At 43.3% G+C, this 22,652-nt stretch overlaps 1 protein-coding gene across 1 annotated transcript; it reads left to right on the top strand.

Annotated features, from left to right (window-relative positions):
* Positions 1–1,541: 1,541 nt before the first annotated feature.
* LOC123230554 (zinc finger protein 883-like) lies at positions 1,542–22,358 on the top strand. Its single transcript, XM_044656686.1, has 4 exons — positions 1,542–1,574; positions 17,065–17,191; positions 19,127–19,222; positions 20,830–22,358. The coding sequence occupies exons 1-4, from the start codon at positions 1,542–1,544 to the stop codon at positions 22,356–22,358; spliced, it is 1,785 nt and encodes a 594-aa protein (XP_044512621.1).
* The last annotated feature ends 294 nt before the right edge of the window (positions 22,359–22,652 follow it).

Genomic DNA, 22,652 nt, shown 5'->3' on the forward strand with positions numbered 1-22,652 from the left:
CCACCCAGCCACCTGGGTCCCTCTTCTCATGAGTGAGAGCCTCTTGATCCAGCTTCTGCCTTTTATAGTTCTGGCAGAAACTACCTTTTGCCCCCTGGTTCATGGCATCTGCATAAGTTCTAAATTCTAAACCTGTTGGTTGTCACTCAGCCTGTTCTCCATTTGCTTATCAGAAATTGACATTACAGTGCCCTGTCCAACTCCTAGAGAGACCCCAGCACCCCCCTTCATCCTGTTTCCCCAGGCTCAGCTGCACCCCCACCCCACCCCCCAGAAACACTTGAATCTCTCCAGGGTTCCTACCCTCCTTGCCAGGAGTTGTGTCGGACCATGTGCCTGCTCAGCCCCTCCCGTGACTCCTCTTATGCTTGCAGAAACTCAGGGCCTGGCCCCATGAGGGATGAGGCTGAGCCAGATCCTGAGCTGGGAGGGAGAACAGGGAAGCTTTCTTCACATGTCCAAACAAGAGCAATTGGCCCAGAGAGGAAAGATGGACTTTTCTATACTGGGGGAAAGAGGAGAGGGAGTGCTCTGGGAGGGGGGCTCCAGGCTGGCTCCTGCTCAGAAGGGCAGAGAAGTCAGACATTCCCTGGGCCAAGGGAGGGCTGTTGGGAAGAGCTTTGGCTGGAGCTCCATTAGAGGGCCATAAAGTAGGAGGAGTGGCAGGTGGCAGAACTGTGAGTGGGGAGATATAAAAAAGGAATTTTTTATTCCTTGTTTAATTTAATGGGGGACCTGGAGGTCCTCTTACCATAGAGATATGGAGGGATTAACCAGCTCGCAGTTATAGGAAGTAGAAACCCTAGAGACAGGAAATGAGGTAGAAAAGGGGGCCAGCATGAGTTGGTCAGTTTGTCAGTTGCTGGCAGTTAGGTCTGGCAGTTGGGGAGAAGTTTGCTGCTGTGTGTTGGGTTGGTGGTTGGTTGCTGGAATATAAAAGCGGGCCTGAGTTTACTAAGGGAGCTTTTTGGCTTTAACCTTTAGAGGGTTTTTGTGTTTTTGGTTGGGCTGTTAGGTTTTTTTTTTCTTCTTGAATTTTTTGGAAGGTGGCTGGTCTTCATTGACAGACCTAATTAGGGTTGGATTAAACACTGATTGAGTTGCTTTTGATTGGGCTGGATTAGGTTGGAACTTTGTGCGATGGTTGTTATTAGTGGTAATTATAGGTAGATATAGGCAGTTTAAGGTAGTAAATATAGGTAGTTATAGGATAATTAGTATAGACGTTAGGAGATTTTCTTCCTCTACCTCTTTCCTGTATTTCTCTCTTTTACTATATTCATTTTACTATATTCCTTTACTATCTCTGTTTTAATTAAATTGTTAATTTGTTAAAATCTGCTAGAAGTTTTCTTTCCTCTGGCCTAAATGGATAATATTAATTTACAAGTCTACTATATTCTTAATAAAACTTAAATTATTAAATGCTGCTCTCTTATTTTGTCAGAACTCCTAATTTAACCCTTATAGACAAGGACAGGAAGAGATGGAGTAGCTTCACCAGATGGACTCACTGGACCTAATTTGCTTTCTCTACAGGGATGGCCTTTGAGAGGGACCGACTCCTGGCCCAGGTAAGTGCATTCCAGCCCCAGATGGGAGCCTCATCAGCCAGGGAGGCCCTTCCCTGGCTCTGACACAATATGAGCTGGGAAGTTTCTCCCTCCTTCCTGCTGGGCCATTTCTGTCCCCACATCCAAGCCAGGAGGAACAGCATTTCTGAGCTCTCTTCTCCACTTTGGGAGTGATTCCTTGGCCCTTGGGCAACTCAGACCCCCAGAGCTCCACTCCCCGCTTCCCCCGGGGCTGCCTCCCATGTTGGATGTCTTCCTAGGCACAGTGAGTGTCAAAGATGACCATTGTACTCCTCCTTCTTTCCTGTCTACGGATCATGTCTTTGGTCTCTCTGTTTGCCTGGTGACACACCCTCTTCCTCTACTTCTTTTCACTGTTTCCTCTTGAGTCTGGTCTGGAGCAGAGCCTGAGGGTGTCCCCTAGTCTGTGCTGTCCTCAGGCCAGACATTGTCCCCTGGTGCTGCTCACTGGCTTCTGCCCCACGTCCTCGAGTCTTCCTGGGTCTCTCCGGCTCCTTCCTTTCTCCCACCTCTTAGCCCAAGTCAGAAAGTCTGGGGGAACAGCCTGGTGTGTGCCTGGCACTGCTCAGCACAAAGGAAGGGAGAAGCCATCGGCCACCCTCCAGGCACCCACACTCTTACTGAGGAGACCCCTCAGCAGCCATGTCCAAACAAAATCTATGTGGGCATGATTCAGGGATACATTCTGGGAGGGAAGTCTTTAAGGGTTCTTGGGAGATCATTGGGTCCTGAGGGGAAGATTTAGCTGGGACTCGAAGGAAGCTCCCAGGCCAGAGGCAAGAGGGAGAACCTTCCCTGCAGAGAGACAGGCAGCCTCTAGAAAGGCCCAGAGTCAGACCAGGGAAGGTCTTGGCCAAGAATCAGCCAGGAGGCCAGTGTCTCTGGGTCAGAGGAGGAGGGAGGTGTGAGGGGAGAGGAAGGGGCTGGAAGGTCAGTATGTGCCAGTGGAGCTTCTTGTAGGAATGGTCAGGGTCCTTGCCAGGGACAGCCAGAATCAGGCAGCTGAGGAGGCCCCAGAGAGCTCCCCTGTGGCTTTTGTATCCACTCCAGAGTGTGACCCCCCCACTGGTCTGCTGCTGAGCTCCCTGACCCAGAGAGAGCCTGAGGAGTTTGGGGGGAGCCCAGGAAGGGCCTCACACAGAAATGGGGCCTTTTCTCAGAAGAGTGTTCTTGAGCTGAGCTGTTTGTACCAGAGCCAGCAGCTGGCTACATTCTTCCTCTGTTCAGTAGAATTCCTCACTGGTCTAGTCCTTCCCTTGTTGGTCAGGCTGGGGAGAAAAGGGTGAGTTTGTGGAAGGCCTGGGAGTGTCCTTTGCAAATAGGGTGAGGGAGGTCCTGAGGGAGACATCCTGGCTTTGCCACAAAGGCATGTAGCACAGTGGCAAAGAATGGGATACAGACAGACTGAAGTGCTTTGAAGATGGGATTAACTCTACCCTGCCCATTTTTAGATTTAATCACCAGAAGCATATACACCCCACTTACACTTGAGTGGGGGAGGTCTATAACTCACGTGTGTGAGAGTGGGTGATGAATTAGAATTGACTGACTGCCCCATGGGCAGTCCTAAGCAAACTGTTAGCTGTAATTGGTCCACATAAAATGGAAGGAAGGCAGAGGAAGCAACAAAAGAAAAAGTGGCCAGAACTTCCTGGGATGCTCTCTTTCGCCTTAAAGTGGACCCTGGAGGAGCTCTGGCTGAGGACCTTAGACTGGTTTCTTTTTGAACTACCACGTGGGTGAGTGAAAAAGACTGACTCCTTCCTGGATTTTCTGAAGGGACTATCCTCAGGAGAGGCCTCCCCTCTTGGGAGAGGCCTTGTGGCTGAAGCCCTTGTTTTATTCATCACCAGGCCCTGGGCTCAAGCCTAAGGCCCCTCTGGCTGAGGACTTATTAGCCCTGCCTGGGTTGAGTCAGGGGCCAGAGCAAAATACTTAGCATGGTAGGTTAGATATCCTGCCCTATCCTCTCTCTGATTTTCTTACTTTCATTCTCTCTTCCTGTTTGTAAATAAGCTACCATAAAAGTTGTTACACAGTAATCTGTAATAATGCTCTGACGTAAATGTTCTTTTTCTCATCATTTCATAGTTGAGGAAACTGAGGAAAACAGAGTTTAAGGTTCTCTGCATAAGTTTTTCTGTTTTAAGTAAGCAAACTTTTCCATTTTTTTGGTAATTGCCTCTATCTCGAGATTGACGAAGGATTTGTGTCCTTGAACTGCAAAGTAAAACACCTCAGAGGCACCCTCTCAAGCCTGTCAATTTGACCATTGTGCGAGAAAAAGAAAATGATTGCTTCAGAGATGTGTGAAAGCTGGGACACTCGTGCATTGTTGGTGGAGTTGTCATCCATTGATTGACAATTTGGGATGCATTTGGAACTTTTCCTAATAGGCTTTCAAACTGTGCATACCCTTTGATCTAGGCATGTATCCCAGAGAGATCCCCAAGATGGGGAAAGAACCTATTAATAGAAAGATATTTATACAGCAGATCTTTTTGTTGTAGCAGAGAATTGGAAATGGAGGGCTATTCATTAATTGGGGAATGGGTCGAATAAGTTGTGGTGTGTGATTATAGTGGAACCCTGTTGGTGTATGAGGAATAACAGGCAGGATCATTTCAGAGAAACCTGGGAAGACTTCCATGAAATGATGCAAAGTATGAGCCAAAGGAGAAGAATATTTTATAGGCTAACAGCAACATGGTATGGTCACAAGCTGTGAATGACTCGGCTGTTCTCAGCAATTCAGTGTTGTGAGACAATCCCAAAGGCCTCATGATGAGAAAAACCATCTGCTTCCAGAGAAAGAACTGATGGATTCTGAATTCAGACCAAAGCATGTTTCGCTTTTTTCCTTACTTTCATTTTCTTTGGTTTGTGATTTCTTCCACAAAATGACTAATAAGGAAAAATATTTTATGTGATTGCTGAGGTAAAGTCTAGATTAGATTGCTCGCTCTCTCAAGGAGAAGAAATGGAAGGAGGGAGAGAATTTGGAACTCAATTAAAAAATAAATGTTAGAAATTTACCTGCAATTGGGGAGAAAATAAAATATTCTACATACATCTCCCTGTTGCTGTGAGATTTGTATGAAATGTCTTTCTCCTACCATCAGTAAGCTTTAAAATTAATATCCAGATATTCCAAGTATTATAATTTTATAAAGTTTATTTATAATAACTTGATGCAAAAGAAAAAACAGCAAACCTCAGTAAATTCAGTTTCCTGACCACAGAAGCGGGAGAAAAGAGCGAGAGGTGGAGTTACACCAACTACATACAAACAATAAGCAAGCAATGTGGGGATGAAGGAGGAGAATGGAGATGAAAAAGAATTCTGGGAGATGGAATCCAAGGGTTCAAGATTTTCTAACTGTACACATCTTGTAGTGTGATCTTTAATATTTAGCTCACATTTCCTTAAACCATGTCTAGTAGAGTATGGTGAAGGCTTATGCTCAGAGCCTCATTTCCTTCCAGGCTGCATTCCAGTTTTCTTAGCAGTTTTTACCAAATGAGGAATTTTCCCCCAAATAGTTTGTTTGCCACTTGAGAGGAGGTATTTTCTTTCATCTGTTCCATTGCTTTATCACCTTATTTTATCAATACCCCAGGTTAGGATGACTGCTGACTTGGGATCTGGTCTGAGCTCTGGCAGTGCTGTTCCCCAGCTATCCTGGCTTCTTTTCACCATTTTCCTGATATGGTTGATCTTTTGTTTTTCCCAAATGAATTGTTATGATTTTATCCAGTCCTGTCAGATACCCTCTTCCTCATGGCATGAGGAACAAAATTACATTTTTTCTCCTGGACTATAATTTTGGATTTGACACTATTAAGAATTCTGTTCAATCTGAAGCTGCTTCTGTAAGGTTTGACTAGAGAAACTAATGTGAACTAAAGTGTGGAGCTTCCCTTTTCTGAGGAGAGATGCCGAGACTGACTTGGCTGCTGTTTCCAGAAAATCTCTGTTCTCAGTGTTCCATGCAGCATGGTCTCAGCATTTCCTGTAGGGTGTGTGAAGAAGCTGGGACAAGCCAGCCTTGTGCCATCTACTGAGCTGATTCCCTCTTGGGAAGGGAGGGAGGGCTCTGGGGCAGCAAGAGATAAATTGTGGAAACATTCTCCATCTTGTGACTCAGAACTGGAGCTGGCTCGGTTCCCTTCTGTTCAGTTGTGTGCCTTGTCCAAGTTCTGTCTGGTGAGGATAGTTTATTCAATCGGGAGAATTGGGAGAAAGTCACGTTACATTATTTGAACCTCTTCCTGCCTGGTTGGGAAACAGGACCACCTGTACCTGCTGTTTAGAGACCCTCAGCTGAGGCCCAATCTTAGGTTGACCAGAAACATGGTGAGAGTCTGAGACTGATGGAAGGAGTTTTCTCCTAATTGTATGGCTCAGGCATTCAGTGGGTCTTATCTGCAAATTGGGTCCCTATTGATCAATCAGTTATTGCTTCATTTTTCTTTTGATTGCTTACAGATATTGGGAAGGAGGGGGACCCCTTTTCAGGGAACTTCCTCTGTCCCTCTTCCCCATCCTGACTTGGCAAGTTCCTGATCTTTTCTCCAATTAGAAAGCAGATGACCCAACATTGGATTGTCTCCTTTGCATTCATTGGTCTTATTTAATTCATCTCTTTTAAGGTAGATGAGTCTCTTTCCCCCCTGATTTTGAGGTCCAGCCCTAAGCCCAAGAAAGGGCCTCGTCCTGATTGGTTAGGCAGTTACCATACATTGCTTTAATAAATTGATGTGCTCAGAAGAGCAGAGCTTTGATTCCTCAGATGTTTTCTTTTTCTTTCATTTGTCACAGTTAATCTCTTTATTTTCTTCTACATTTGTCTAGAAATCTGGTCCCTGGGTCAAAGCTATCCCAGTGCTCCAATTGCCACACTGGACACCCCCACCCACACTATGAATTGTAGCCTCTGCTCAGGACAAGTAGCCTGCAGGCCCAAAGTCTCTCTGGCCTCAGTGTGAGTCCTCATCTCCCTTTACCTATAAGAACATTCATCAGTGGAACCCCCTTCCACGTCAAGGTAGGGCCTCCATCCTTTCTCCATCTTCTCAGACTTTGCCTTCTCCGTACCTCCTCCCCTGTAAGCTCTTCTCTTTCTGAGATGATAGCGACCACTTCCTCCTCTCAGTTCTGTCTGCAGCCTTTGATGCTGTTGGCCCACTCTCTCCTCCTTGATATTCTCTTCTCTCTAGGGTTTTAGGACACGGCTCTCTCCTGGTTTAGCTCCTACCTCTCTGACCTGTGATTCTCTGTCTTCTCTGTTGGCTCCTCCTCTTCATCTCGTAACAGAAGGGTTAGAGTGAGGGAGTTCCTCCAGCCCTGTCTTTGGCCGTCTGCTCTTCTCCCTCTGGACTTCTTTACTTGGTGATCTCATCACCTACCAAGGATACAAGCACCATTTCTCTGTTGATGAGTCTCAGATCTACATTTTCTACCCCAGTCTCTGTGCTGACTTCCAGTCTTTCATCTGAAATTTCCTTACAGGGATTTCACACCAGGTGGCCAGTAGACATCTTGAGCTCAGTGTGTCCCAAACACATTATTCTTTTTCACCTAGACAGAACCTCTACCTTCTCTATAGCTTTATATCTTCTCTATATCTTTCTCATCCCTCTGGCTCAAAACCTATGAGCCCCCTTTGACTCCTCACTGTCTCTTACCCACATATCCAATATGGCGCCAGGACTTGTCAGTTTCACCTTTGTAGTGTCTCTCCAATAGGCCCCCTTCTGTCCTGTGTCACTGCCATCCTCCTGGTGGGGGCCCACATCACCTCCCTCCTGGACTATTAAGACAACCTGCTGCTGGGTCTGTCTGCCACAAGGCTCTTCCCACTCCAAGGCTTCCTCCATTCTCCCATCTCTTATGGTAAAAACTGGGATTAACTTGTATATTTTATCTGGATTCAGAAGGGTGAGTAGGAGACAGGAATGGACAATAGATTGGGACCTAACAAGCTGGGGAAATACAGTTCAATGAATGGTTTGGACAACTGACAGGAGTGACAGTTGGGTCTTAACCGCCACACTGATCCACCTAGCCAGGGAAAAAACACAGAGTTAACTATATACACACTATGAGGAAACAAACAGTTTAATTGTATTATTATGGTCAGGAGAGTGGGAAAGGTATATCTGCAAGTAGAAAACTCTAAATGGCAAGAACTGGACTTTTTAAGGGGGAGTTTCTCTGTCAACCTAACTTCAGTCAGGCTGACAGCCTTGGCTGAGGTCTAGAGGGAGAGAGCTCACAAATGATCCAGGTCACTTCTTTAATGGCTTCTGGATACCAGGAACCAACACCTTGCGCAGCAAATAATCCAAGAGATACCAGGTAGGGAAAAATGCCTGCAACTGTTCACCAGAAACAAACCCTTTCACTAATAAGACTTATCTTGAGAGATGATATCTTCAAGCTTCTCCAATCTCACAGATTCCAAGTGTATGGAGACACTTCTAGCTGCACTTCTGCTCTAAACCCCTCTCAAACAGCAATGACAGTTTTTCTCTCTCCTCCCTCTTTGCCTGCATTCCATTCAGAATGTCCATGGCTGCCAGCCAAGGTTATTCCCCTAGCCTGCCTGCCAAAACTGCTTTCCTACTTTTAAAGTCCATTTCCTATTACACACCAGAGGGATTTTCCTACAGCTCAGTTTTGATCGTGTCACTCCCCTACTCTGTAAACCTTGTGGCTCTCTATTCTCTCCAGGATCAAATACAAACCATTCTGTTTGGTGTTCAAAGCCTTCTTTCCTGTCCTCTTATTCATTAATCCCAAGTCTGTGTTCTTGGATCTAGGGAACCTGGCCTCCTGGATTCCTTCAGCTACAGACTTTAGAAAAAATCCTTTACTTTCTGTCTTAGAATTGATGGTAAGCATCTGTTATGAGGCAGAAGATGGCTAAGTGATAGGCCATTGGGGATAAATGGCTTACCCAGGGTCACTTAGGTAGGAAGTGTCAGAGGTCATGATTGAACCCAGGACCTTCTGTCTCTATTTGTAATTCTCTATTCACAGAGTCACCTAACTGCCCCCAAAAGGAAAAGGTGTTTTTTAACCCTTACCTTCCATCTCAGAATCAGTTCTAAGATAGATGAGTGATGTGGGCTAGGCAGGCAGAGTTAAATGACTTTACCCAAGATCAAACAGCTAGGAGGTGACTGAGGTCACATTTGAACCCAGGTCTTCCTGACTGGAGATCTGGCACTCTATTCACCATGTGATCTGACTTGTCTAGTTCTAGGCATTTTCAATGGCTTTGCCTCATGTCTGCAATATTTTCCCTCCACATTTTAGATCACTGAGCCCTTTAAATTTCCTTTAAATCCCAACTAAAGACTAAAAACATTCTACAGGAAACCTTCTCTCATCCCTTAGTCAGAGTGCCTTCATTCTTTCCATTCTTCCCTATTTCTCCTAGACAGAGCTCACTTTGTGTCCATGTGTCTGCGTATTGTCTCCCTCCCTGACTGGACTGTGAGCTCCTGGAGGGCAAAGACTGTCTTTTGCCTCTTGGGGAATCCCCAGAAGGGCAGAACAGGTGCTGAATGTAAAGGAAATGGAAATGACAGTTTGTGGTCCTTGAGATGCCCTGCGTGTGTCCCCATCTTCTCTGTATCTACCTCCTCTTCTCCCCTGTGGTCCTGCAGCCCAACACAAGAAGCATCCTATTGTAGCAGATGGAGTGCCAGAACATTCTTCCCATGATCCTCTCTGTCTTCACCTTTAGCCCTCCTGGGTTTCCTCCTTCCTCCCTTTCTCCTTGTCTGTAGTTTTTAAAAGAAGCCTCTTCCTGCTCTCTCTGATGTTCTTGTGCTGCTACTGTTGTCTTCAGTTATTCACTCCTCCTGAATTTCTGATGTTCGGGGTATTCAAGAAGCAAATGATTTCTTCCCTTTGGGGTTCCTTCCTAAAAATGCTACAGATACCTCTTCATTTATGAATATTTACTGTTCTGTCCAACATTGTAAAGCTCACATTTGCAGTTGTTGGGAGTGAAATTTAACCAAAGGGTAACCTGAGGCAGCTCTCCAAGGAAGACAAGCCAAGGAATGCTACCTGTCAATAAAAGATATCAGCATGGGCAGCTGGGTAACTCAGTGGATTGAGAACCAGGCCTAGAGACAAGAGGTCCTAGGTTCAAATCTGGCCTCAGACCCTTCCCAGCTGTGTGACCCTGGGCAAGTCACTTAATCCCCACTGCCTAGCCCTTACCACTCTCCTGCCTTGAAGTCAATACACAGTATTGACCGGAAGACAGAAGGTAAGGGTTCAAAGGACAAATAAATAAATAAAAAGGATTAGGGGCTTGCCTTTGTTAATGTTCCAAGCCCTAAGCAGAAGGCTAGATCTTGTTGATAGCTTTGGGGGAGCAAAGAAGAAAGAACTGACAGGCTAAGTGTTGCCTATCATAGGATGGTCTTAGAGCTGGGATAATCAGGGGCACTGTGAATGACTGCAATAATCAGGAATAAGGGGCCAGCAATGCCCCAGCCCTCCTCTCCTCAGACTAAGAAGAGATTCTTGTGTGCGTCCAGTGCAAGGTCAGGGTCCCAACTTTTGGCAACAAACCAGACATGCTTGAGATGGGATGTAGAAAGACTAGAGCTGACTCCCTGGGGCTCACCTGAAGCTTCCAAGCTCAGCAAATGCCTTGAAATGAGGCCAGAACAATGATGAAGTGCCCCAGAGCTGGATTCTGCACGTCACCTATTACAGGCTGGCTGAATATGGAGCTGAGTCAGGAGGCAGAGAACCAGGACTCGGGCAGTTACCAGGCAAAAGCAGTTACTGGTAAATAGGATCAATAAGTAAATGGTCCGAGATCAGCTCAGCCTTCTCTGAAGATGGGTCACCTGGGCTGTGTCCTGAGTCCCTGAGCTCTCTGGAACTCATTCTCTCATTTCTCATGTGTATAGTTAGAAATATCTTGAATCCCTAAACACTACATTACCCAAACTTCCTTTCTGTATTACCTACAATGCTTTTTCTTTTGTCTACATTTGTATGGTCACATTTTTATAAGTTCTGAGACTCCACCTTGTTCTTTCTCTTTTGCTCTTGGGAGCAGGCTAGTTAATACTTTTTTAGTTTGTTTTTTGTTAGTTTATTATTAATAAAACTTTATAAAAATACAATATGTAGTTATTGAATATTAATTTTAAAATCTACAATTTGGTGACCTGAAGGGGAAGAATTCTAAAAAACAATCTTTTTAAGTTTTTGGAAAAAAAGGATAGCATAAATAGGTTTTGCAAGGGGTTGATGGCTCCAGACCTGCCCACCTGTCTCCTACTGCTGCTGCTTCTCACTGTCCATCTGCTTAAGCCAGCATTCCTCACTGCTCCTCACCCAGCATGCTGCCAATTCAGCGTGAGCTGTACCCATCCAGCCTCCAAAAGCCCACAACCAGACCCACCTGCCATTCGAAGCTGCTTTTTTAAAAGAGGGCAACATATAAAAATCTTTCCACTCCAGTCCCTTCCCCTACCCTATGTGGGTTTTCCAGCCTGCATTAGCCATTTTTTAGCTGAAGTCTTAAGCTGATCCTGGACTTCTGGCTGAGAGAGACTTGCAACTCAGGAATTTTTTTTTCCCAGAAAGGGGACTCCTCTGCTGTCTTTTCTTTTGGGGGGGGCAAGGAAAGCCTAAAAATTAGTAGATTTAATCAAAGTTTTAGGACATAAGTCTGCTTTTCCCTTCTCTCTCCTGACTCAAAACACCAGGGGTAGCCAGTTCTCTCATATGCAAATACCCTATTGTTCTCCAGCAAGAGTTTGCCTTTTTGTGTTTGCTCTGTAATTAAACTTCCATTCAGTGTGTGTATTTTTTTTTGAGGAATAATGCTATTGCAAAGCATGCTTGAATCTCTGCAGTTTGAATTCCTTGAGCTCACTAGTGCAGTTTGGATCCGCTTAGTTCTTTTCCTGGGAGTTTTTATTTTCATAGGAGATTTCCCACTTCATTTACTTCTCCTTAAGAATATGCAGCAACAAACTAGGCTGTTTAAATTCCAGATGAAACTGGAATATTTTGACAAAGTTTTCAAAATCTTAAATACTTTAGCATGGAGAATGGAGGGTCTGCTCAGGGCAGAATTCTCCTGCAGTATGACGAAATTCAGAGCTCTGACATATGAAATTTGAATGGTTGGTTTATATGGAGGAGGGGAAAGAACCTTAAAAGAGATCTGGAAGTTTATTGATGTCTTTCTCCTATCAAATATGTGAACAAGTCTATTAGAATTGGTAAAAAGATTTTGACTACACTGCTTGTACCTTGTCATTTGCTTATATTATTGTATATTGCTGATTTCTTTAAAGTTTAAATTTTTTAAGTTTATCTGTACTAATTTAATTAATATCTCTCTGTTATATGATTATTTTGTACCCTTCCCCTATGAATATATTGAACAATATATCATTGTAAAAAGCCCATAAGCCTTATGTATCCTGGATTTGTCATCTCAACTAGCGAAGTCACATGTTGCAGCCTTTTCTTCCTTTTTGCCTTTGTTAGTTGTCACATATATGATTATGAATGGACTCTATCAAAACTGATTACAACCTGTATAAAAACTTTGGAGAATATGATGACTTAAGAATTTAAATTGTAATTTTAAGGAGTCTTGAGAAATGAGTTCAGGTATCTAGTAGTTTCTGAATGGATATTTATTTATATATATTTATACATACACACACACACACATATATATACATACACATACACATATTATAAAGAATGTTGTATTAAAAGGTAGAGAAAGAAATAGAAGTTCCTACCAAAACTTTTTATATATAAAGCAGGAAGCCCAAAAGAGCTCCTGTAGGCATAATATTTTGACTCTTCAGTTTAATTTACTTCCACCAGAAAAATATAGATTTCTTACCAAGGTGGGAAAGATTTCCTACATCTGTAGATTTGTGAAAAGTATACATCAGTTCATAGATTTTTAAAATATCACACAGTAAGTGGCTATATAGAAACTCATGTGAATCCTATATAATACTGGGTTTGTTTGCTTTTGTCAATAACTGACCTATTGTGAATATTGGGAATTTGGTACTTTATTTGAATGTGCATTTTTTAGTCTACTACTGTTTTGTTTTTATAAATCTGCTATTTTGTAAAAATCATTTGCATTCACACAGTAGATCATGGCGAAGTTTAAAAAAGGAAATGGATCTCATTTTTTGGATGAGGAACCTTTGTATTCTACCTCTCCTTGGCTGACACAGTATGTCACTGATTCTAAGCTATATGTATATATTTTGCTTTTTAAAACATTTTTTATTATTTTTTCCTTGTATTTGCAATAAAGTATTTGAGTACTTTGAAGTACATGTAATCAATATTATTCTTTTTTATTTTGCACTATTATAAGTTTAAAATACATTTGTTTTAATAGTAATGCATACCCCAAATCTTTATACTATAAAAATAATGGCAATGATTGTTTAAAATATTATGGGACTTTGCTTGATGATTTTGCCTGATTCCAGAAGAAGAGAATTCAAAAAGAGCCATCGCACAGTGCCAAAGAAGCAGAAAGCTAACCTGCATAGTGCCTATCGAGCAGAAGGTTAAAGACAAACCAACCCCAGTGAGATCGATGTAATTTTGAGCCAAGACAAGAGGACTTGATCTTGTTTGGGGTTCGAGGTTTTGGCTATTCTGACATATGTTAGAGGCAGGTCTTCCTCTAAACCACATTTTAGCAAAGCATCTCACTTTGGCTGCCATTCTGGCTCCTATAATCTAGTCCCTTTTCTGTCTTTCATAGTGTGGCAAACTTTCTCTCGTCCTGGCTACTGATTGGGTAAATATGTAATTGCTTAAATCACTTTAATTAGGTCCTGATTCAAGGACCTATTATAGCTTTATTTTTCCTTTACATATATTTTTTAGACATAAGAGTTTGATGTATATTTTTATGCCAAAGGGGACTGCCCTAAATTGGCCTTTTGTCAATGTAGCGACATTGGTTTTGTTCTTTTTCTCTTTTATTTCCATTTTATCCCCCATTTGTTGTAATTTCCCTTTAGAATCTGTAATATTGTATCTACCTCTAGTTAAAGTTATAAGTTAGATAGTTTTAAATGATCCATTGGGGAGACTGGTCTCTGAAAGGATCACAAGGGGGAATATATAGTTAGAAATATCTTGAATCCCTAAACACTACATTACCCAAACTTCCTTTCTGTATTACCTGCAATGCTTTTCCTTTTGTCTATGTTTGAGTGGTCACATTTTGTATAAGTTCTGAGGTTCTGCCTCGTTCTTTCTCATTTGCTCTTGGGAGCAGGATAGTTAGTGCCTTTTTAGTTAGTTTATTATTAATAAAACTTTATTGAAATATAATATTTAGTTATTCAATATTAATTTTTAAGTCTACACATGCCTTTGTTAAAAGGATGGAGGGAAGGGGCAGCTGGGTAGCTCAGTGGAGTGAGAGTCAGGCTTAGAGACAGGAGGTCCTAGGTTCAAACCCGGCCTCAGCCATTTCCCAGCTGTGTGACCCTGGGCAAGTCACTTGACCCCTATTGCCCACCCTTACCACTCTTCCACCTATGAGACAATACACCGAAATTAAGGGTTTAAAAAAAAAAGGATGGAGGACCCAAAAGGGAGGGAGGGAGAACCCAAAAGATGTTATTGGTTTACTATTCTGGTTGTGTGTTTAAGCTATCTGTGGTTTAAGCTATCTGTGGTTACCCTTCTCCTTAACTCTGAGAATTTAAAAAGATTTATCCCTGGTATATGGTGGTATTGAGAACAGGGATGGACAGGAACCAGTATCCAGACAAAGGACTTCTATGGGGTCTGGTGTTGATGTTTTCTGGGGCTTAATGAAATCCTGGCCCCCTAGATGTCCCTTTTAAACACAGCTATCTGTCAGGGAGTCAACAATGGAGGTCAGCTTTGGGTTTGATGTAACCGAAGTTTAAGAGTTGTCTCCCCAAATTTCCACTTTCACCCTCAACCCTTTAAGGTAGTCCCAAGGAAATCTTATCTGACTCCGTATATCTCAAAAGGATGGTTTAGTATGACAGGATCAAGGAATGTTAGGATAGTGGGATTAGGAAACCTTATTCTAACAAAAGGAGGTATGGGGTCTTTTTGGCCTAAGCCAAGCCAAAAGCTTTGACTTGAAAAGTTCTTTCTTCCTATCTCTATTCTGTCAGCTATCCTAATTTAATGACAGTTTGTTAAGTCTTTCTTCACTTGGCACAGAGAGGGAAACTTCTATTTAGGCTGACTCGGCGTGCTTTCCAGGTTGAAACCCCTCCACCCGCTGTCAGTGTCCAATCAGCCTCTTTGATGGTTATCCAGGAGAAAACATACACTTTTAGTTCTTTAAGGCACAAGGGAAAGATTGGGAAAAGCCTCAGGTATTAAAATATTGAATCCTGAGGTGAGGCAATCTCCTCCATTCAGCAATGATTCCCAGGACAAAGTCCCTCCTCCAGGGTTGTTTCTTCTGTCACTCCTATCCTTCAAGATTCCTTGCAACCTTCCAAAGCTCCTCTCTGTGCAAAGTTTCTCTTACACCTTCCATAATTTTAAAAAGAAAAGCTGATCTGGGGACTCATTACCAGATTGATGAGCATTTATTGGGGGGGGAGGGAGGGAGAGAGAGAGAGAGAGAGGGAAAGGGAGAGGGAGAGGGAGAGATCTCAGCCTTTCTAGATCTCATTCTCAATTCAGTGCTCAGGCTGGGCTTGCCAGACATCAAGATCTCAAGAAAGCTCAGAGAGAAACATGCAGCCCAGAACCAGTTGGTTCCAGGAGGACATATAAAACCCCCAGTCTCCTGCCTTTTACAGTCCCCAGCTCCTCCTTCCATGGCTTGGGCTCTGGCAAGTTGATGACTCATACCGATGCTGGCTGCACTGGGTCACAGTATCAGGGCAACAGACACATGACTGACACAAATATCCCATTGGGATCAAAGCTGCATTGTCAATGGGCCTAGAAAAACTTTGGTTGGTGCTCTCTCTTCCTATCTTTCATTTCCCTCTTATCACTAATATTGTGGTTTTTGATTATGTATAATGATTCATTGGGGTAACTAGTTGCCCAAAGAATCACAGGGGGTATTGTAAAAGAGAATTCTTTTTGAGTTTCCACTTGTGAAAGGGAATCCTTTTTTCCCTTTGTCCATTTTGAGTTAACATTTTGGTTAACAATATGTTAAGTGCCCCCTACTTAGTACCTCACCAGACTGTGAAGACAGAATTAACTCTCCTTCATCTACTTTTGAATTGAATCAACAGAAGCTTGAACATCCTACTTAGCACTAGGTGGAGGAGCTCTCCACCTTTTCAACTCATTTAGCCAGGAAATGAGATTTCACATCTCTCTAGAATGTGAGATGTGGTTCCCATAAACACTGCAATGCAGGTCAGTTTGGAAGCTGTGATTAGCCCTTGTGAAAAGGGGATAGAACAAGAAGCCACTATAAAAAGTTTCTGAATTTCTGGGGTGAGAGAATTCTGAAGCCAAGAAGAAGGTTAGCTTCAAGAGGAGTTCAGCTTAAAGAAAAAAGTTGACCTCAGGAGTCACATTCAGTTCGAGTCATTATCTTGACCTGCCTTTTGGAGGAAACTTGGATGAGTAGATAGCTGGCTTTCCCTTTCTGTCTTCTGGAGAGAGAGTTAAATTCTGGATGAAGGTCAACAAGTCCTGGCTGAGTCGAGCACCAGAGCAATATTTAGTGAAATAAGCTAATATCTTCGCTACCCATTTGCATTTATCTGTTTTCACTCTTTCCACCTCTTTTGTAAATAAAAGCTATTGAAGTCATTTCAACTTTGAAGTAATAATATTTTGAATTGGCGACTACCATATTATTTATGAATTTTATATATTGTAGTCAAACCATTAAAATTTAATTCTTACATTGATGACTCTCATACTAATGCTGGTTGCCCTGGGACACAGCAACAAGGCAACAGACACAGGTGACTCTGACACACTACATCCCACTACTGGGGCCCTTAGAATCCAAGCTGCACTGGAGGTTCCCTAGAGATTTCCCTTCATTCACTAGAAATTCCTCGGTTCCTTCCTGAGCATCATTGAGCTGCTTTTCTCTCTTTTTCAAAATTTTTATTTTATAAGCAATGGGGGTCAAGTGACTTGCCCAAGGTCACACAGCTGGGAAGTGTCTGAGGTCAGATTTGAACCTAGGACCTCCTGTCTCTAGGCCTGGCTCTCAATCCACTGAGCTACCCAGCTTCTCCCAGAGCTGCTTTTCTCAAACCTCCATTAGACTTTTAAAGACTCAACTTCAAGTTCTGGCTCTGACACTGACCAAGGGTGGGACCTTTGGGCCCCTCCCTTCTCTGTGGGTCAGTTTCCTCCTGAAACTGACCAGAGGTGGGCTCTTCATTGTGAAGTGGCTTTCAGCCCTCTGTGCTCTGCCTTGGGCTGCTCTAGGAGGTGGTGACGTTCAAGGATGTGGCTGTGGACTTCACATGGGAGGAGTGGCGCCTTTTGTCACCTTCCCAGAAGGAGCTGTACAAGGAAGTGATGCTGGAAAATGCCCGGAACCTGCTCTCTGTGGGTAAGGAGCCCTCTCCCTGCTGCCCGAGTGTGCCATCCAAGGGAATATCGTCCTCAGCAGCAGGCAGGGTTGGGAGCAATTTTCAGTCATGAGGAAGGAATGAGGGCTGGTATAGTGAGTCCCAGAACCAGAGGCCTCCTGCTGCCTGGTTCTTCTAGTAAAAGGATTTTGCATTGTTTAATGGGACCTTGGGTGCTCCTGAAGTCCGAGATCAAATCTGTGTTGGAGAATCTCAGACATAGAAGTAATCTCAGAGCTGATTTCGTCTCACCTCTCCCTGACCTGGAATTGTATCTTCCAAACCCATCTGGGAAAACTATTCAGGCGGGTTTTCCTCCCACCCTCTTCCCCTCTAGGGTGGATTTACTATAGGGGATCGTCTCTGTAACCACCATAAACTCGTAGCTCACAGCTCCTAGGTGTCCCCAGGAGATCAGGTTTGTCCTTAGTCTTCCTTTCTATTGTCCCAAGTCTCCAGCAGAGTCAGTGAGGAAGGGAGGGAAGGGGTGAAGCATTTATAAGGACCTGCTCTTGGCTTGGGGCTCTGCTGAGGGTTTTCTCTGTAATACTATGGCACTTCTTCCACACCTTCATGTTCCTAATTCAGTGACACAATTATGCCCATTTTACAGATGAGGAAATAGATTCAATTAAGTGGCTTGTTCTGAGGCACCCACATAGGAGCTGTTTGTGACGAAATGTAAACTGAGGCCTTCCTGCCTCTAATCTCAGGTCCCTGCCCCTTTCTCTTCTAGCTGCCTCTCATTTCCAGATAATGGAGAACTTTGGATTAAGCCTACCTACTCTGAAGAAAATGCCCAGAACCAAATGATCTAGTTCCAGATTGGTTCCCTGACCATCTCCCCCTACCTCTCCCCATCCTACATTCTGGGGAGACTCTTCTATAGGAGTCCCCTTAAGCATCCTGCGGGCCATGCTTGCTTTCCTCTGTCATTGTCAGGATGAATGGACTGTCTGAGAGACAACATTGTACCCAACAAGGATTGTTGAGATCCCTAGGACAGGAGGCAGAGACTCCCCAAGAGAAGAGTCCAAGAGGCTCAGAGAGGTGTCAGGGAGAGAGGAACAGGCAGGGTGATGGGACAAAAGCCAGTCCCTTGAGGTCTGGAGCTTCAGACAGTCCAAGAACACTGACCCTCAGTCCCAGTGTGAGAGTTTAGGAATTTCTTCCAGAATGGACCAGAACAGTGTGGGAAGCCAATAAGAGAATAAATAAAAATCTGAGACTCCTCTTTTGACCCCTTTTGTGATCCTTGTGATTTCTTGTTGAAAAGTATTGTGGCCTTATTGAAAAGCTTTAAGATCCTATCAAATCTGAATTTAAAGGGTAAACACTGTTAACACAGCAAGGAATGCTGCTGCCTGTTATAGCCAAGGCCAAGATACTTCCCAACTTGGCTTTCTGATAAGAACCTAGTCAAAATTCAGCCTTGGCCTTGGTCTATTCTGAATCCAATGTTTTGTCTTTTGATGTGACATGATTTGTAACTTCTGCACATCTGCAAAGTTTCAGGGGGGTTCTTTTGTGTGAAATGAGTCTTGAAATATATATAATAAACTCCATGCTCCTGGAGCCATAGCTGGAAGCATGAGCTGAGGAAAAGATCTTCCTGTCCTTTACTTCCTTATCAACTAAACTGTCCTTATCAGATTATTAGAGATGATAAAGAGATCTCCACTGAACAGGATGGGTGTCAGGGAGGTTGTTGGCTCTTTCCAGGTCCCAGCAGAGTAACAGACCCATCCTACCCTGAACTCCTGCATTATAGACACTGAGGGAGGAAGGCAGACTCCTGTGGGAACCCCATGGACAGAGTCTCTGAGTGGAATCACTGGAATCCCTTGCCATCCCCAAGGAGAACTCAGTGAGTAGCTTCTCTCCATCCTCCTCCCTGACTCATTCCTCATGTCCAGGGCTTCCAGTTCTCCCAGAAGACGTGATCTCTTATTTGGAACAGAAGGATGCCCCATGGATGCTGGAGCAGAAAGGCCTGAGGAGCTGTTGCCCAGGTAAGGGAGGGGAAAAGAGGTGTGTGAGAGTTGGGGTGACCAGAGGCTTCTGCACTCTTATGAAGCTAGGGCTAGATTTGGGGTCAGGAGGGTCCAACTTGCAGTACTTTATGAGAGTTTTTATCAGGAGCTCTCTGGGCAAGTCATTGAACCCTTGAGCCTCAGTTTCCTCATCTGTAAGATGAGGCTGTTGTACTCCATTTCTTATCAGTTCCCTTTAGGAAATCAGTCTGTGACCTTCTAAGAAGTCAGTGTTTGGATCTGGAAGGCTTGGAAGTCTCCTGCAGGTGCCAGGAGTACTGAGCTTATCCTCTCTGAGCTCTTTAGTATTCAGAAACATGTATGAGTGCTTTCTCTGTGCTGGATTCTGGGCTAATTTACAAAGGACATAAAGGGCTGCAGTGAACATCCCCTGCTCTCATGGAGCTCACCCTCTGCTGGAGCAGGTAGCAGCATGCTGACAGTTCTGTAGAAACCCTCTAGATCCCAGGTCCTGGGCAGCCAATTACAAGAGAGAAGGCTCTGAAGAGGAGAACTAGAGAGGTCTAATAGGGAGGGGATGGTCTGGGGCTTCAGTAGAGCCAGACTGAGAATTCTGGGTGAAAGTATAGCAGAGAAAACAAGGGAAAGGCCCTGGCAGAACCCACTGCAAATGGCCATCTCTAACAGTTTAGTCCTGAACCCAAGGGCATACATTGGACAGTATCTCAGGGGAATGAAGAGATAAAGTGAGAGTGTTTGGATTGGGATTTTTAAGAAGAATGTTATAAAAATGTCAGTAATTATATAATGTGGGAAATAGGAAGAGAATTGTATGAGCTTTCTTGCCCATTTCCTTATAGAGGGATCATGGGCTCAACTTACAATATGACATATATTTAAACATGGGGAATGTCATGTTTTTGTTGAAATTGCATTTAGTTAAAGGATTTTTTTTAGTGAAAAGAGGCATTTAAAGAAATTAATGGCTGTTTTCAAGGTGTAGGGAACAGAACAAAATCTTTTATATCTGGGATAAAGGCGAAATGCTGAATTTCTTCAACTTTTCTCAGATACTGGAACAAAAAATAAGGTCGAAAGCAATTGCAAAGGGAATTACATAATGCTTACAGAGAAGCTAGATGAGGACATAATAGGAATATTTATTCTACATGCATCCAGTGATGTCATACCTATGAAGGGAGGATTGAATGTATAGATAATGAAAATGAAAGCAAAAAGATTGAAAGTGAGTTGTCTAGTACTGTGGACAGAGCATGTCCAGTCACAAGATTTGGTCTCAGCTGCCAGGATTTTAGGTCAAACCTCTCATCCAGCCTTTCTGAGTTAGGAATGTAATAAAACTTGCCTGTCCAAAATCCCAATTTTGATATGAAGAGCCAACAAGATTATATGGGAGGCTCTTTGTTATTTAAATTGCCCATTAGCTTTGAGGTAATGGCATTTTCAAAGGATGGGTTTTGCCAATTTAAGTTGGAAGACTTTTCTTCTTACCTGAAGAAATATTATATGAAGCAATTCATGTTCTGACAGTTGAGGAAAGAGTTAAGAGTTATATATGTGATTATGTCACTCTATACGTATATTTTCCAGTTTGTTTCTTTTAGATGGAGAGATCAGACCTGAAAGGAAGGCGAATCTAACAGAGGTGAGCCTTCCTGTGGAAGAAATGGACCTACACAGATTCATCTGTGATGGTCCTGATAACTTTGTTTTCACAGAATTCTGTGTTGCACCTCAAAATTCATCTCTTATTGAATATCAAAGAATGCACCCTGAGGAAAAATCTAGTGAAAGTAATCAATGTGGAAAGACTTTTATACACAGAGCCAGTCTTGCTGGACATCAGAGAATACACTCTTGTGAGAGATCTTATGAATGCAATCAGTGTGAAAATACATTCAGTCAGAGATCCAGTCTTGCTGTACATCAGAGAATCCACACTAGAGAGGAACATTATGAATGCAAGCAGTATGGAAATACATTGAATTGGAGTTCCCATCTTGCTGTATATCAGAGAATGCACACTGGTGAGAAACCTTATGAATGCAACCAGTGTGGAAAGACATTCAGTCGGAGTGACCATCTTGCGGTACATCAGAGAATCCACACTGGGGAGAAGCCTTATGAATGCAATCAGTGTGGAAAGTCATTCACAGGTAACTCCAGTCTTATTCTACATCAGAGAATCCACACTGGGGAGAAACCTTATGAATGTAACCAGTGTGGAAAGACATTCAGTCGGAGTGACCATCTTACTCTACATCAGAGAATCCACACTGGTGAGAAACCTTATGAATGCAACCAGTGTGGAAAGTCATTCACAGGTAACTCCAGTCTTGTTCTACATCAGAGAATCCACACTGGGGAGAAACCTTATGAATGCAACCAGTGTGGAAAGTCATTCAGACTGAGGTCGCATCTTGCCAACCATCAGAGAACACACACTGGTGAGAAACCCTATGAATGCAGTCAGTGTGGAAAGTCATTCAAAGGTAACTCCAGTCTTGTTCTGCATCAGAGAATCCACACTGGTGAGAAACCTTATGAATGCAATCAGTGTGGAAAGTCATTCACAGTTAAATCCAATCTTGTTCTACATCAGAGAATCCACACTGGGGAGAAACCTTATGAATGCAACCAGTGTGGAAAGTCATTCACAGTTAAATCCAGTCTTGTTCTACATCAGAGAATCCACACTGGTGAGAAACCTTATGAATGCAACCAGTGTCAAAAGACATTTAGTCGGAGTGACTATCTTACTGTACATCAGAGAATCCACACTGGGGAGAAACCTTATGAATGCAACCAGTGTCGAAAGACATTCAGACTGAGGTCGCATCTTGCCAACCATCAGAGAACACACACTGGGGAGAAACCTTATGAATGCAATCAGTGTGGAAAGTCATTCACAGGTAACTCCAGTCTTGTTCTACATCAGAGAATCCACACTGGTGAGAAACCCTATGAATGCAAACAATGTGGAAAGTCATTCAGTCAGAGCTCCCATCTCGCTGTACATCAGAGAATTCACACTGGTGAGAAAACTTATGAATGCAAGCAATGTGGAAAGACATTTAGTCGGAGTGACTATCTTGCTGTACATCAGAGAATCCACACGGGGGAGGAACCTTAAGAATAAAGTTCTGTGGAAAATCATTCACAGTGTACTCCAGTCTTGTTCTTCATCAGCGAATCCACACTGGGGAGGAACCTTAAGAATACAAGCAGTATGGAAAGATGTTCACATGTAGCTCCTTCATAGTAGTCTTGGTACTGTGTGAAGGAAATTTACTTTCACCCCTTTCTGGGGTAGCATACCTGGCTTGAGCCTGAACTTGACTAAGAGTTGAGAATTGCATGATGGAAACCATTGAATGAGGATAAAATGGCAGCAGGAAAATGACAGTAATAGAGTTGAGAGATCACA

Source organism: Gracilinanus agilis, chromosome 1 (assembly GCF_016433145.1).
Source record: "Gracilinanus agilis isolate LMUSP501 chromosome 1, AgileGrace, whole genome shotgun sequence".
NCBI classification, from domain to species: Eukaryota; Metazoa; Chordata; class Mammalia; order Didelphimorphia; family Didelphidae; genus Gracilinanus; species Gracilinanus agilis.

Excerpts from the sequence above, each read along its gene's own strand:
- LOC123230554 (XM_044656686.1), top strand. The coding sequence starts at position 1,542 with ATGGCCTTTGAGAGGGACCGACTCCTGGCCCAG. Across the intron at positions 1,575-17,064 it reads GGGACCGACTCCTGGCCCAG|GAGGTGGTGACGTTCAAGGA; the intron begins GTAAGTGCATTC and ends GGGCTGCTCTAG. Across the intron at positions 17,192-19,126 it reads CCGGAACCTGCTCTCTGTGG|GGCTTCCAGTTCTCCCAGAA; the intron begins GTAAGGAGCCCT and ends CCTCATGTCCAG.